This window comes from Psammomys obesus, unplaced genomic scaffold, assembly GCF_907164565.1.
Source record: "Psammomys obesus unplaced genomic scaffold, mPsaObe1.curated_primary_1811, whole genome shotgun sequence".
Classification (NCBI taxonomy): Eukaryota; Metazoa; Chordata; class Mammalia; order Rodentia; family Muridae; genus Psammomys; species Psammomys obesus.
Window position 1 is genome coordinate 8,237,121 of NW_026585609.1, and position 15,272 is coordinate 8,252,392.

Consider the following 15,272-nt stretch of genomic DNA (forward strand, 5'->3'; position numbering starts at 1 on the left):
GTGAAGCACATAGTTGCAGACCCGCTGGTGATTCAGCATCACACAGGTGGCCCTAGTTAAACCACGTGGGGCACTGAAAACCAAAACCAACAAGCAAAAAACCCAATAAACTAATAAACAAAGGAAAGTGTTTTATAAGGAAGATAGGGTGCTGGCAGGGGCAGGAGGGAAATAAGTGTGCATGCGTGTGTGTGTGTGTGTGTGTGTGTGTGTTATGGGAGAGAACCAGAATTCATTATATACTTGTATGAAACTTTCATAGAACAAACTATATTATTAATAAAAAGAACCTCCAACAGGAAACCAGTAACTAATCTATTTGGAAAAAAAAAATGGTAACTGGAGTGGGAAGCATTTTTATGCTATGTAACATTTTACGGTATGATTTTGTCTTTGTGTGTGAGTGCCTGCATGCCACCGCATTGCTGTGGAGGACATTCTCGGGGTCAGGCCTTTTGTTCCAGGCTCTGTTTGTTGTTTTTCCTGCAGGGTGCACAGGTTAGCAGGCCTGCAGGCTTTCGAGGCTCTCCTTTCTCTGCCTCTTACCTAGGAGTGCTGGGATTCCAGAGAGATGCAAACTGAGTGCCAGGGATCCAGAGTTGGGTCCTCAGGCAGTGACAGCTAAGCACTTTACAGAATGAGTCACCTCCCCCGCCCTGCGTTTGAAACATGTTTACATAGAGATGTATTTCCTTTCTATTTAAAGGAATTAGAAAAATAAAAAGTGGCTCTTTGTATAGGGACACTTTCTATGACCTGGTTTAGAATGTGAGTTTGTTTGAGTACGTCTGCTGGGTGTAGAGAAGGTCTAGACAAGCTTTGAGAGCTGAGAGATTAAGTAGCTTTTATTGATAAATGATGTCTACTCATTTCTTCTGAGGGTGTGGGTGTCTCAGAATAGCCAGGCAAAAGCAGGAATCATCTCTCTAGACATTTGCTAAATATTTACTCATTGCCTGAATAAAGGTAGAACGAAATGTTATGCATCGAAAAATATGACATGCAGCTGAAAGGAATTTAACATGCTTCAGGACTCTAGCAGTGGTCAGTGGTCAGGATAAAGCTTTGGGTCACTACTTCTGCCTGGTTCCGGAAGTCGAGGGTGCCTTTAAAATAATTTTAGTAACAATGAAATGAAGGGATCAAGGCTGAAAAGCTGTATAAGAGAGAAGGTAGGATGCCACAGGAAAAGAATGACTGTTCCCTCAGCCTGAATTCCAGACAGGTGAGCAAAGTGGGTGGCTCAGAAAGGACACTGTGTGCTTAGCAACTAGAGATTCATAGGTGTATTTAAATTTCTACATGTTTTTTTTTTTTTTTTCCTAGAATAACACAGTTCTTGGGAATCCGACCGCACTGTGGCTGTGCTCCGTGCATCCGCTGGGGGCCTAGCGGAGGAGGCTGGCCCTGTGGCGATGGGAGAGAAGGGTCACCTGAGCCGGACACTGTTGGAGTGCAGTCTCAGTGACAAGCTGTGTGGTAAATGCAGACACCGTAGCTGCCTGTTACCTGACGCTAGAACAACGGGGACTGGGTTCTGGGTGTTTCTAGGTAGGGGGTGGGCTGAGGGGGTGCTGGTTTCATTTCTAGTGGAAATAAAGGTGGTGATGAAAATGAATAGGGGCCCCCCGAGCATCATTTTTATGGGATAAGGGATATATGCCAATCAGAGGTCAAGATAGAAAAAAAATTATCTTCAATGGTCTAAAACACAGGGTTAGTATCCAGTTGAAGTTGCCATCTCTGGCCCTCTGTTGAAGGGACTGAGGGGAAATCAGGAGTGCTGAGGCATGGTGGGTAGGGAAACTGTGCTAGGCTTCTTACTTCTTTTCCTGTTTGTGGCCTACACAGTTGTCCAGGCACAGCAGTATGAAATAATCATTGTTCCAGCTCTACTGGTTGGTGGCTTCCTTATTTTTCTTGCAATCATCCTGTGGCTTTTTATCAGAGGACAGAGATCCCAGAGGCAGCGCCCTGGACACCGAGGTAAGGCTCAAACTCTAGGGCTAGGCATAGGTTCAGGGAAGATCAATTTAAACAAAATAGTAAGCCAACTTATAGTAAGATCTTACAAATTATAAAGCCAAGCCATTCAACATCTTTCATTCCCAGTGGCTTTCTTTATAATGTACCCTCCCTCTATAGTGATCTAGTTCCCCTTGGCAACTCAGAATGATTCACAAAGGTCTTGATTGGTCTCTAAGTTCACATGGCTTAAAACCCTCCAATGGGTTCTTGTGTTCCATAGAACAGAAGATAACAAGGTCCTTCCCATGGCCTTGTACGATATGGCATCTCTGGCTCTGCTTCCCACATTTGTCCTCCATCCTGCTTGACTCCATCTGCACTGCCTTCCTTGCTGCTTCTTAAACATCCTACCTGTACCTTCCTCTTGGTACCTTGTTCCATCTGCTACAGGGTCATCATGGTTTGTTCTGTAATTGCTTCTAGGCCTTTATTAAACGTTATCATATCTGAAAGGCATTTTTTGACATCTATAGATAAAATAGTACCTCTTTTGTTATTCCCCCCCCTCCCCCCAGCACACTGCCTCATCCGTTCCTAATGCTATATGTCTTAGGATTGGAAACTAATCTTAGGCAGCTCTGAAGTGTGCCTAGCCTCAACTCGGACAGTGCATAGTGTACGGTGATACTTACTGAACAGGTTGAATGATTAACAAATGATTGGAAATCTAAGAAGGAAACTTTCTTAGCCAAGAGGAAAGGTAGCCAAGGATGAGAGACTGTCTCAGAAGATCTTTTGACTAAGATTCATGGAAATAAAGAAAGAGTTCACTTTTGAGGGCAAACTGAAGAAAGAGTCCTATACCTTCCAGAATTGAAGGCATATGACTGACTTAAAGGCTAGGTCTGCTGCCAGTGACCACCACCTTTTGGTACCTGCAGTGTGGATTTTTTTTTCAGAACTGTCTAGTCTCTGTGCTACACTCATGGGGAACACTGACAGTAATCCCAAGGATGGTAAAGAAGAACATAAAAAAAGAAATCTGACCACTTTCAGAGGTTTCGTCTTTAGTTTTTCTACAAGTAATGAAATTATTTGACTATTGTGAAAGCTCAGTGTTGGTATTCATTCATTGAGAAGCATCAGAAGTTGTCCTTGTGTTAGTAATAGAGAAATTTTCCTGGCCAGTTGGTTCTGTCTGCTTTTCTGGTGTCCCCAGGGCAGGGGACAGCTGGTGGACATTATCTCTTTGTTCTAGGCACTGCCTCTGTACCTGCATCCAGGGGCCCAAGCCAGGAGGCAACAGAGCAAGGAGAAAAGGTGCTGGTGCCACTTAAGGAGACCTCAGTGGAGAGCTTTCTACGAGCGGTCGCGCCTCCCCTGGCTAAGCTGCAGGTGCCCAGGGAACAACTGTCAGACGTGGATCTCGAGCAGATCTACAATGGCAGGTGTGGGACCCTCTATCGTACCAGGATGACCACTGGAGATCATGCTAAGCCAAGGAGTGTTGTCCTCAAGGCTTTAGAAGGTGAAGTAAGAGGACCAACTTTCCTTCCCTTTTTGCTTCCCTGCTGTGAGCCCATTCCTGTAAATGTTAACTGGAACTGCAAACATTAAGATGCATATCAGAACATATACTTACAGTTGTGCTGGTGCAAAGTTAGTCCTCCGGAGTCTTTAGATCTCTAGTTCACCCTTGCCTACTGAAGCCCGTAGAGTAATCTACTGTAGATCTACTCTATCTACTATAGAGATAGTAGATGCTACTGGGCCTAGAATTACGACATTGTTTCTTCATTGTTCTTTACTGTTTGATACCTTTTCGATATTAATTATAAATTAATTATTTTGTATGTGTGTGTGCATGTACAGGTGCCTGCTCCACAACTATGAGGTCAGAGGTTAACTCTGAGATGTTGGTCCTCTCCTTCCATGATGACTGAAAGTCATCAGGCTTCCATGTCACTGGTGACCTGCTTTCACCATCTTTCTGGCCCTTAAGCCCTTTCTTGACACCACGTCTCTTTCCTTTCCTTCCCTTTCTCTTTCTCTCTCTCTCTACACAACTTGCACTGGATACACAGAACATAAAAGAAGGAAGAGCTAAACATAAGCAAGAATGTCCATCGAAAGCAGTGTGGTTGTAATATGAACAGCACACTGTCTATTCAGAGAGGTAAAAACCTGTCCTGTTGTAAGAACCGTGACTCTCTGTCATTTCTGTTGAAGGATCAATGACTAAGCATCACTCTCTTCTAGACGGTCCCTCTTCTGCTCCCTTTCTGACTGCGCTTTTGCACTGTTGGTACCTCTTCCATGAGGGGCCTCGAATGTCACCACTTGTACATGTCTTTTGCTCCTTGCCTCCTACTCAGCAGTTCTACTTGACTGTTCCCTGACCCTACCCTTCTGTTTTTCATAGACCCAACTGGACTCCAGGAGGTCCAGGACTTCGTAGGGCGAATCCAGTTCTATCAGTACCTGGGGAAACACAGGAACCTGGTCCAGCTGGAAGGCTGTTGCACGGAAAGGCTGCCCCTCCTCATGGTGCTGGAGGATGTCGTCCCAGGAGACCTGCTCAGCTTTCTCTGGACCTGCCGCAGGGTGAGCAGCGGAGAACCTGCACTCGCAGGGGAACGCTTTGATTCCCTCTTCACGGGTCGGTTAACACCACACACGACAAAATATGCAGACAGTACAAGGGTGAAATGATTATCACTTTTGAATTAATCTACCACAATGTAAATGTGAAACAATTATCGCATGGCTGGGGGCTGGGGGTGTGGCTCAGTTGGTAGAATGCTTGTCTAGCGTGAGCCCTGGGTTTGATCAGGGTAACACTGTGTGTGGTGGCATGTACCTATAATTCCAGCACAGGGGAAGATCTTGAGTTCAAGGTCATTCCCAACTACACAACCTCAGCTACATGAGACCCAGACTATCTGTCTGGTCACAATTAGCCACAAGTCATGCGTGACTATTAAATACCTGACATACGGCAGGAAAACCAGAAAGTGAACATTTTATTTTGTGCAAACTTACACACTGTGAGTTGAAATAGACACATGTGGCTGGTCACTGTCTTGTTAGGCAGTGTATGTACGTCTAAAGACTGGTTCTTGTGCCTGCCACCTGACTTTGTGACTTTAGCAAGTTTGGTTTTTTTTTTTTTTGTTTTGGTTTTGCCATTATTTAAGACAGGGTTTCTCTATGTAGCCTTGGCTGACCTGGAACTTGCTTTGTAGACCAGACTGGCATTAAACTGCCTGTCTCTGCCTCCCAAATGCCAGGACTAAAAGCATGTGCATTCATGCCTGGCTTGGAAAATTAATTTTGATCCCTAGTTTTATAAATTTTATAAATTATCATAAACTGTCCGAAACATTATGTATGTAAAAAAAATAACAGTATTTGGTACTTAATAAGCAATCAAGATGGTAGCTGTTAAAAACGATAATGACATAAGGATATACTACTCCCAGTAAGAATGATTATTCTGTTGTTCTACTAAGTGTATTTTCCATTCTGTAAGAGCATCCTAGTGTGCCATAGCTGATAGTCGGCTGTAAGAGTTTGTGTGTCAAAATCTTCAGAAACTTATGAGCATTTTTTTTATATTCTAATGGATTTCCTTTTAAAATAGAATAATAAGGGAAGAACATATCAATGGTTACAGAGTGCCAAATGGTCAGCCCTGAAAACATACACATTCAGTAACATACAGAATGAGTGAGTTGTATGTGTGTACGTACATACATATATATGTATACACACATATATAACAACAATGAAAGAAAAGGAGGCTCTGAGGTAAAAATAAGAAGGTTTAGAGAGAGGTAAGAGAATGGCCAAATGATGTAATTGTTTCAGAATCTCAAAAGTAACAACCTGTTAAAAACCAAAATTAATAATAATGCTATTCTTAGTTCTCTAAATGTTCCTCCCTGAAGAGCTGAAGACACCAGTGTCCCTTGTGAGCTTGTGAGCCAGCTCGCGATTACCTGAACTCTCACAGAGGACAATCTTCACACAACGGGGAGTGTGTGTGTGTGTGTGTGTGTGTGTGTGTGTGAAAAGGTGCCTATTGACTGAAGTCTTTCACCCTGTGATGTGAATGAGTTCAGAACCTTTCAAGAGATTGCTCATCTGCCCCCAGTTCTGTGCTCTCATCAAGAAGCAACTTTGCATTCTTCAGAGCGTCCATCTTTTCTGTTTCAGAGCATTTCCGTCGGCTCTTCTCACACGTGAAAAGTTTCATGCACCTGATGCTCACATATCCTTCGTGTTCCCATCGCCCTCTTTCGTTGAGGGGGCTTTCTTCTTCCTTTTGATGTCACGTGCTCTGATAGCTGCTGCACATTTCCCCTGTGGCACTTACCATCTGTAGCCATTTATTTACTTGCAATCTCCTGATTCTAGTTCACACATCTGGCATTCAGTTAAATCTCGAAGGCAACGCCTATCCAGCACAGATGAGAAGCTGCAAATAGTGCATTTTCTCCGTTTCTTTCTTTCTTTTTTTTTTTTGTGATTTGAACTTGTTAAAATAAATATATATTTTCTTGACTTTTGAATTCCAAGTTTTTAACAGGGAGATTGGCCCATGGAAGCTTTCTGTATGGCTGCATTAACATGTGCCTATCTGCACACACAGCCCCAGAGAAACTGCTGCGTGATTCACTGGAGAGTGTCATCCCTGCTTCTTATTCTTGCCTCCTGTTCACCAGCTTTCTTTGCATTTTTGCAGTTCAGGGAACCACATCCCTCTAAACATATCGAGTATTTGTCTCTCACTTAAATATGCTTCAGGGTATAGAAAAATGACTCAGCAACTGAGAGTGTCTCCTGTTCTTACAGAGGACCAGGGTTCAGTTCCCAGCACCTACATGAAGGCTCATAATGATCTTTAACTCTAGCCCCCCCCCCCCCCCGCCAAAATACGATTTTCTGTCCTCCAAGAAATGCATGAGGTGCACATACATACGTGCAGGCAAATATTCACACACATAAAAGAGACATAAATATATCTTTTTTTATTTCATTTAAGTGTGTGTGTGTTTGTGTCTGTGTGAAAAGAAGGGAGAGGTGGGTAAGAGAGACACATGGAAGTCAGAGGACAACTTGTTGGGAGTTCTTTGCCTCCACCATGTGGATGCTGGGAGGGAACTCGGGTCATCAGTCTTGGTGACAAGCTCCCTCACCCACTGAGCCATGGCTCCAGCTCCTGTCTTATTGACTCTTAATCCCTGTATTATTATGTTGTTCTTAGTTTTGATATCAGCATTTCAGAATTTTAAAAAATAAAATATGCTCAAGTCACTTTTACGCATTTCCTTTCCTCTCTAGGATGTGATGACCATGGATGGCCTGCTGTATGATCTCACAGAAAAACAGATATACCACATTGGAAAGCAGGTCCTTTTGGCCCTGGTAAGACAAGCATACATGGAAACTGATGGCAGGATTTTCCTATCAGCCTAGTATTTTATGCTGCGTTGACAGTTCTAAATGGGGGATATATTTTAAAGACAGACAGTTAGAGGAAGATTATTCACTCACAGTTTGTTTTTCAATCCCTTATTTATGAAATCATTTAGGTAATACAGTGGAGCATCAGGCATTCCAGGTAGAAGACAGTTTAGGATTGATACAATGAAGTAGGAGGACTGTGTACATGTGAAAGGGGGGACAAGATGGAGGAGATATGAAGGGAGAAAGTAAGCAGGTGAAAGATGAAGTATGCAGATTCATACCTGAAGAACAAGACAAACTAGATTGTGTTTGGTGGGAGACTTGCTTTGATAATAGATGTGATGTAATATATGTATATTATATAAACTTTGAAAAATAACAAGGAGAAGAGATTTCAGAATAAAAGATTTACCTCTACCAGAACCACTCAGGAAGTTTATATCACTATGCCTGTGAAATTATCTGGACATATTTCAAGTGAATTATCTCTATAGAGAAATCAAGGGTCTGTGAAGCTATGGTTTTCAGCTTTACTGTATTTTGGTACCACAATATGTGAAATGTATCAGGGCCTAAAGGGACTCTTTCTGTGTGTGATAATGGTACTGGCAACTGAACTCTTGCTAGGCAGGAGCTGCATGCCTGGCCTATCGGAAGTAGAGGAAAAACAAAACAAAACAAAACAAACCAACAACAAGAATCGAAAGGAAGTGATGGGAGAAAAGAGAAGCAGTTCTGGTTGAAGCTCCCATGGGATGGGGAGAGAAGGCCTCACAGCGGTTATCTGTGCTTCCTGGAGGGTGTGGTCCTAGTGTTGGTCAGCTGTGAGCTTCAGCCGATCTGGCCTCTGGGATCAAAGGGCAGGGGTGTCCTACAGGGGCAATCTGATCAAGCTGATGCAGCCACAAAGCAAGGCCACGCTTTCTGTTGTTACCGTTAATGACCTTACATTTGGTACATTCTTCTAACTATAGTATAATTTCCTTAATTCTGCTCATCATAATTAATTTCCCTGTTCTTAAATTTCCCAAGAGACAGAAAACTTCTAGTCATGGTGTCTTTCTTTATCGGTGGCTGGAAACTATCACTTTAACCCTCTAAATGTCCTTGTTCTGTGGTTGGTAACCAGAGCCCCAGATCTCTGGCTCTTCCATCATGCACAGGTTTCCCCGTTTTCCACACAGCTTGAGTGTCTTCACGACAGAGGAGGTGACCCAGCAGGCACCAACAGCCACCTTGATTCTCACCTGCCTCCTCTAACCAGAATCCTTTCATGCTTTATAATACAATCACAACCTTTCTCTCCCTAGATGGTGGGTTAGTAAATCAGGGCTAAAGGCCTTAAAGTTTATTTGTATAAGCTTTCAGAGAATTTGGAGCCTGGCTTAAGGACTATTAGTGGATTGGTAGGGCCTGTACCACTTTCTGAGTTAAGAGACCTGCTGTGGTCATAACCACCCGATGAGTAATGCATGTGAGGTCTTCTCTGTTCCCCTGGATTTGCCTTAAAGATACTTGCTTAACCTCATCTAGTTATAAGAACAGATTGAGATGATGTGAACATCCATATAAATTTATGACATGGCTTTCAGCTTTACAGTGCGTCCTGGTATCCATTCCAGAATCGTCCTGAGTACCATCGGAAGGGAAAGTACAATCAAGAGGGACTAAAGTTGACACAGAGTGTGTGATTTTGCTCTCAGAGTCCAGCGTTAGGGCTGGGCATATAGCACAGAGCAGAGTGCTGACCTAGCCTTCAGGAAGAACCAGGATCCATCCTAAGCATTAGAGTGAAATTCTTGTGTTAGTAACATTTGGTTTATTCACTGAGTTTGCCAACCCTAAACATATGGTGAAAAGCTCCAGTCTCTTACCCTGCTTTGGAAATGATCTCATTAGTTAACAAGAGTGCTTGGAGAGAACACCCTTGTCTTTTAAAGGCCACCTAGGACTGTCTTATCTCTGAACTTTGACCTTCAGAAGGCTGATTACTTTTGATCTTATGCTGATAGGAATTCCTGCAGGAGAAACATCTGTTTCATGGGGATGTAGCCGCCAGAAACATCTTGATCCAAAGTGACCTGACTGCCAAACTCTGCCGACTGGGCCTGGCTTATGAAGTCCACGCTCATGGGGCCATCTCCACCGCTCGCGCCAGCACTATCCCCCTCAAGTGGCTCGCTCCGGAAAGGCTCCTCCTGAGACCTGCAAGCATCAGAGGAGATATGTATGTTGTGCCTGCTCTTTCACTTCTTCTCTTTGTGGCCTGGTGTTTCCTCCTGAATATTACTGCGCTTGTAGCCAGTTATGTCTGCAAATGAGATCTCTACTTAAAGTCAGACATAATCTCAAGCAAAGAAAAAAAAAAAAAGCTTGCCATCTGCCTCTAATCTCTTTTTAAATGCTTCCACCAGTAGTTCATGTGAATTCGATTAGCAACTTTCATTAGAAAGGAAAAAAAAAAGTGAAAATATTATTCAAATCAATATTGGAGGACTAGCTTTTAGCCTTGCTTTAAATTTTAGGGCATGGTTCCACTAACGAGCCAGGAAATGAAGAACTTTAAATGAAATGTTCATGCATGTTTCTAGTCAATAATTTTAAAAATATTGACTTATTTATGTGCTTGTTCCTGCATTAGTTTATGTGCACCAAGTATGTACATGAGCTCTTGGTAGGCAGAGGGGAGTTCCAGATCCCCATGACTGGAGTTATAGGAAGCTGTGAGCCATCATTTATGTGCTAGCAATGAACCCAGGTCCTCTTCGGGAACAGCAAGTGCTCTTAACCACTGTGCTATCTGTAGAGGAACCCAGCAATATGGCTGCTCTGGCAAGGAATCTCATCCAAAGACCTTAGCCTGAATGATCTGCTGTAATTCAGACAAACTCTGGATTACAGTATGATCTGGCTGGAATATACACACGCCCTTAGTACCCGTCTTTAATCCCAAACAATGAAGGTGAGGTTAGTTTATAGAAGAAAGCAGCCATGTTTGAAGGTGACATGTAATTGAGGGGTAGACAAAGTGATGAATCAGAGAAGGATTAGACAGAATGAGTCAGAGACAGGATAAACCCAACTCTCATGAGAAGACAGAAAAGAAAGTATAAGAGCTATATGGGGAGAGAGAGGGAAGTTTTTTTTTTTTTTGTTTTGTTTTGTTTTTTTTAAAACTGGGACAATTTTACCAAGACAGGTTGCAGAGAGAACAAGCTAGAAACAGGTGAAGACAGAATGAGCCAGAAAATGAGAAGGAGCCAGAAGATTAAAACATATTGCCAGAATTACTTTGAGGCCAGGTAGAGCAATTCATACAGAAGGCAAAAGAAGCCAGTTGGGATCAGTCAGCTTGGAGAAGCGTTTGTGTCAGAACAGCTGAGTTGAACCAGCCAGCAAGAGTTCAGAAAGAGCTAGAAAGGCTTGGGAATGGCTCTGATCTCATACCCTCACGAGGAAATAAAAACAACACTTACAGCTCTTTTCACTCCCTAATCACTTGACCTGAAAACTTTTGCATGAATATTTATTTATCAGATTTTTGAAGGAGGAAAATCTACATTTTGTGATGGGTCTTGACCATGCAAATACAGCCCATAAGCCATGATCCTTTTGCCTTCACTTTCCAAATGCAGAGGTTACCCTTGTATGCCACCATGCCCATATATATATATATAAATACATATATATGTACATATATATATATATATATATATATATATATATATATATATATATACACATTTCTTGTCTGAAAAGCAGCTCTAATGATTACATAGCCCTGGCTATCCTGGAACTGGCTGACTTTGAGATCACAGAAATCTGCCTGCCTCTGCACACTCACACATATGCTAATAACAGTAGCGAACATGTATTATGAAGAGGGGGCATAGACACAGCCCTTAAAGGGATTAGAATCTGAAGGCCATGGACAGGAATGTTCTCTAATAACTCTGTTAAGCAACTCAGCCCTCCCCGAGTCTTTCATCTCTTTCTGATGTTAGAGTGAACTCTCTTTAGAAAAGATAAAGGTAGAAATTAAGAGGGCGGCTTTGTTTCTCTTACAGTTGGTCCTTTGGGATCCTGCTTTATGAGATGGTGACTCTAGGTAAGTATGACCTCCTGGCAAAGAATAAAGCTTGCTTATTTGGAAGGTGGATGATGTAGCCCCTGAGCAAGTGTTTCCAGGATGGAAGTTTGCACTGGGCTGACATGCATTCTAGCCTCATTCCTCTGAAGTCCACTAAAATGATCACCCCCTTTCTTCTCTTTCCCTCTCCTAGATATTCCTAGACTTTCTTTAGCTCTCCATTTCCCCCCCCCCCCCCAAAAAAAAAAACCATACCAACTCTATAGGATGTTTTCAAACCCAGAGGATGGTTCCAATAGCAATCTCATATAAACATAAAAATTTTCAAGTTCATTAATCCATTCAATTGGGAAACTGTGGCTCCTTCTGTGTCCTGAGGAGTGGAAGGCAGCTCTTATTTGCCCTGATTTATTTATCTTCCTTAAAACTCAGAATTTCCGAACATTACCTTTCTTTTCCAAAACACCTCTTCTGCAATCTACTGCCTCCTTACACAGTCAGCAGGAGCAACTGTACTATATACAGTATGTCCCCATGGTTATGTTTTAAGGGCTGTTGTCTCAGGTCAGTGGAGATTGGTGTTATTGTCACTTCATGTTTAGAAGGCCTCTTGCTGCTCTCATGTTTTCCGTATTGACAGGGGCACCGCCATACCCTGAAGTCCCTCCCACTGGCATCCTACAGTATCTTCAGAGAAGTAAAATTATGAAGAGACCCAGCAGCTGCACACATACCATGTAAGAGCTTCTTAAAGGCTTGAGCTTCTGTAATTTCAAATCAAGTTTTGCTCCCCATTAACCACACCCTTTCCAGTGTGCCTCAGACCATGTGCTAATGCCCAGCCATAAATGAAACATGAGGCAAACCAAAACCACTTCTGCCCAGCTGCTGTATCCGTCACTTTGCTAGTTGTTGTGACAAAACACCCAACAGAAACTGCTGCAGGGAAGAAAGGTTGACTGTTTGTTTTTTCCACAGTTCCATTATGGTGAACAGCCTATGGCTTGCAGGAGCACAAAGACAGTTCACATAGTTGTGGACCAGGGGCACAAAGGCTGGAATTAAGACGGCTATAACTTTTAGAAGCATTCCCCTTCTGCAACAAGCTAGGGATCAAGCACTTAAAACATGGCCTGTGGGGGACAGCTCAGTCTTAAGCTGTAGATGTGTCATGTATGTATACTTATCATATATGCATACATACACACATCTGCACATAGAGTTTTGAGGCTACCACCAAGGACTCTATTAGAAACCTAAGTTTTGCTTCTAGAAGAAGGCTTCAGACACTGTGCCTGACCTTAAAAAACCTAACTGTCATCTGAGAAGATAGTTCAAACTTGAGATTGATTAAAAGCTCTACCCCTAGGGACTGGAGAGATGGCTCAGTGTTTAAGAACACTGTCTGCTCTTCCGGAGGTCCTGAGTTCAATTCTTAGCAACCACACATTGGCTTCCAACTGTGTATACTGGGAATCTGATGCCCTCTTCTGGCATGCAGGTGTACATGCAGATGGAGCTCTCATATACTTAAAATAAATAAACTTAAACAAAACAAAAACCAAAAACCTCTACCCCTCATGCCATAGAATGGAACAGAGAATTCACTCCTAGCCCTATTAGTCAATTGTATTGCATGGGAAAAGGCAGAGCTCTTCTGTCACTTTGTAGTCCGAAAAAAATCTGCAACATTCTACTGTAAAAAGAAAACACACTAATAGAATGTTGAGGGACTTGATATAAAGAGAACGGTAGAGTACTATATGGAAATACAATGGGAGACAGGGCAGAAAGATCAGAGAACTGTGGGCTTTTATATTGTTGAAGAGGAGCTGTGTTCTTTTCATCCATCTCTGCTGTCCCCTCAGGTACAACATCATGAAGAGCTGTTGGTGCTGGAGTGAGGACAGCCGTCCCTTACTTGGAGAGCTACGCATGCGCCTAGAAGCCGCCTCTAGATCTGCGAATGACAAGGCTGTGCTGCAAGTGCCAGAGTTAGTGGTGCCTGAACTGTATGCAGATGTGGCTGGCGTCAGTGAGGAGAGCCTTTCCTACAGCTATAGTGTCCTTTGACGATGCCCCAGACAAGTGACTACATGGGCGGGAATGAGTTCCTTCAAGAACACAGCGAAGGAACATACTATGAGCCACACAGGGAGGAAAAGGACATGGATCCCGCACCTTTCCCGATACTACATTTTCCTGTAAATATGAAATGCTGCTGAATGAGGCTCTACCTCTATACACATGTACTCTCAAGCAAAGAATCATCAGAAATCTGTTTGCTTTCCAGTCCAGGGCCTGAGTATAAGTGGTGGGCAGTCTCATTCCAATGGAGGTTTTTAATATTTTATTTATTTTTATTAAAATCCTGGGGTTTTCACATGTATATTTTTGTCTCCCCCCATTTCCACATCTGACCACCATTGTGAATATGTCCTATCATAACATTCTATACATACTTAAAACCAAGTAAAGGGTGGTGTTCCATCCTTGAAACCTAAACAGGCATTTTAGACAACACATTCTTGGCAATTGAACCTTGATAATGTTTATCAAACACAGTAGGGAAAGTTCTCACTTTCCAGTATAAAAAGGACAGCCAGATATCAGCTGTCACCAAAATGAAGTGAGACACAACATTTCAAACTGTTTAAACCATTTTCTTAAAAAGGCTTCCTTCCCTGCCAGAGATCTTGAATAGCCCAAAGGAGGTTTTTGAAATCTGCAATAATTACTTGAGGGATAGGGCAAAAGGGCTGGTCCCACCCACCCAAGGTTGGTTTACTACTGAAACATTCCTTTTAAATCTAAAATATTAAACGGTTCAAATAAATCAGAAGGGAATGAAGGGATAGAAACCAAACATGGGGATTCATGAGAAAGAATATTTCAAGATTATTTTTGCTGAGCAATGTAAGGTGGATCAAGATCTCCTTCAAGGAGAAGTCTTGTTCCTTCTAGTGAGGAACTTAATATTGAGGAAACATAGATGTTATTCAGTACTAGTCCCTTCTTGAAGAGCTGGAGCATAATTACGAGAAATAATTCTGAGTTTTTCATTGAATGTAGATACAAGAATCTCCTTTTATTGAACTCTGAGATAGGTGGACCCTGTTTGTACTAAGTTTAATTAGAAGCAGGAGTCATTTCATGATTAAGAACATTGTTCATTACATTTGCTTGCTAGTTCCTGTAAGACTAAGGAGAATAAACCCAAAGAACCAAAGTTAGAACCAGTGATGAAGTGTGTGTCTGTGTATCTATGTGTGTGTGTATGTGTGTGTGTGTGTGTGTGTGTGTGTGTATGTGTGTATACATGTATGGATAACAAATAGAAAGTATGGAAACCAAGCAAGAAGACTTAAAAACCCAAGATGGTCATTCAGCGGTACAGAGAAGTAATCTGATAGGGATGGGTGTCAGCTTCTGCTTTCCAACCATCCATCGAGACACTGAGAAACATCCATTAAATTAGTATTCCTTGACTCGAGGTAGACTTTCATGGGGTATAGCTGCCCAAATCTCTACACTAGGGAGGACAAAAGAAAGTAAATGGAACTTAGTTTTAATAGGAAAGTTAAAGAGCCTACATTGTCTAAAAAAAGATTCTTTGTGTGCACAATGAGAAGATTGCCTTACAGAGTTGGTGTGAGGGTGAATGAAAATACATATTTGTATAATATGTTGCACATAATATGTTCTCAATAAATGTTTCTTTTTCCCCTTTTCTAACTCTGAA

The 15,272-nt window shown here is 42.3% G+C and overlaps 1 protein-coding gene across 4 annotated transcripts in view; it reads left to right on the forward strand.

Annotated features, from left to right (window-relative positions):
* The window catches only part of Styk1 (serine/threonine/tyrosine kinase 1), a 36,063-nt gene extending 20,791 nt beyond the window's left edge, over positions 1-15,272 (forward strand). For all 4 annotated transcript variants that reach the window (XM_055610969.1, XM_055610962.1, XM_055610953.1 and 1 more), the window contains exons 2-10: positions 1,327-1,479; positions 1,852-1,986; positions 3,227-3,496; positions 4,391-4,572; positions 7,315-7,398; positions 9,453-9,667; positions 11,508-11,548; positions 12,171-12,267; positions 13,399-15,272. In XM_055610969.1, coding sequence (XP_055466944.1) covers positions 1,416-1,479; positions 1,852-1,986; positions 3,227-3,496; positions 4,391-4,572; positions 7,315-7,398; positions 9,453-9,667; positions 11,508-11,548; positions 12,171-12,267; positions 13,399-13,603 — 1,293 coding nt within the window. In that variant the 5' untranslated portion in view covers positions 1,327-1,415 and the 3' untranslated portion in view covers positions 13,604-15,272. The remainder of the gene's footprint in view (positions 1-1,326; positions 1,480-1,851; positions 1,987-3,226; positions 3,497-4,390; positions 4,573-7,314; positions 7,399-9,452; positions 9,668-11,507; positions 11,549-12,170; positions 12,268-13,398) is intronic.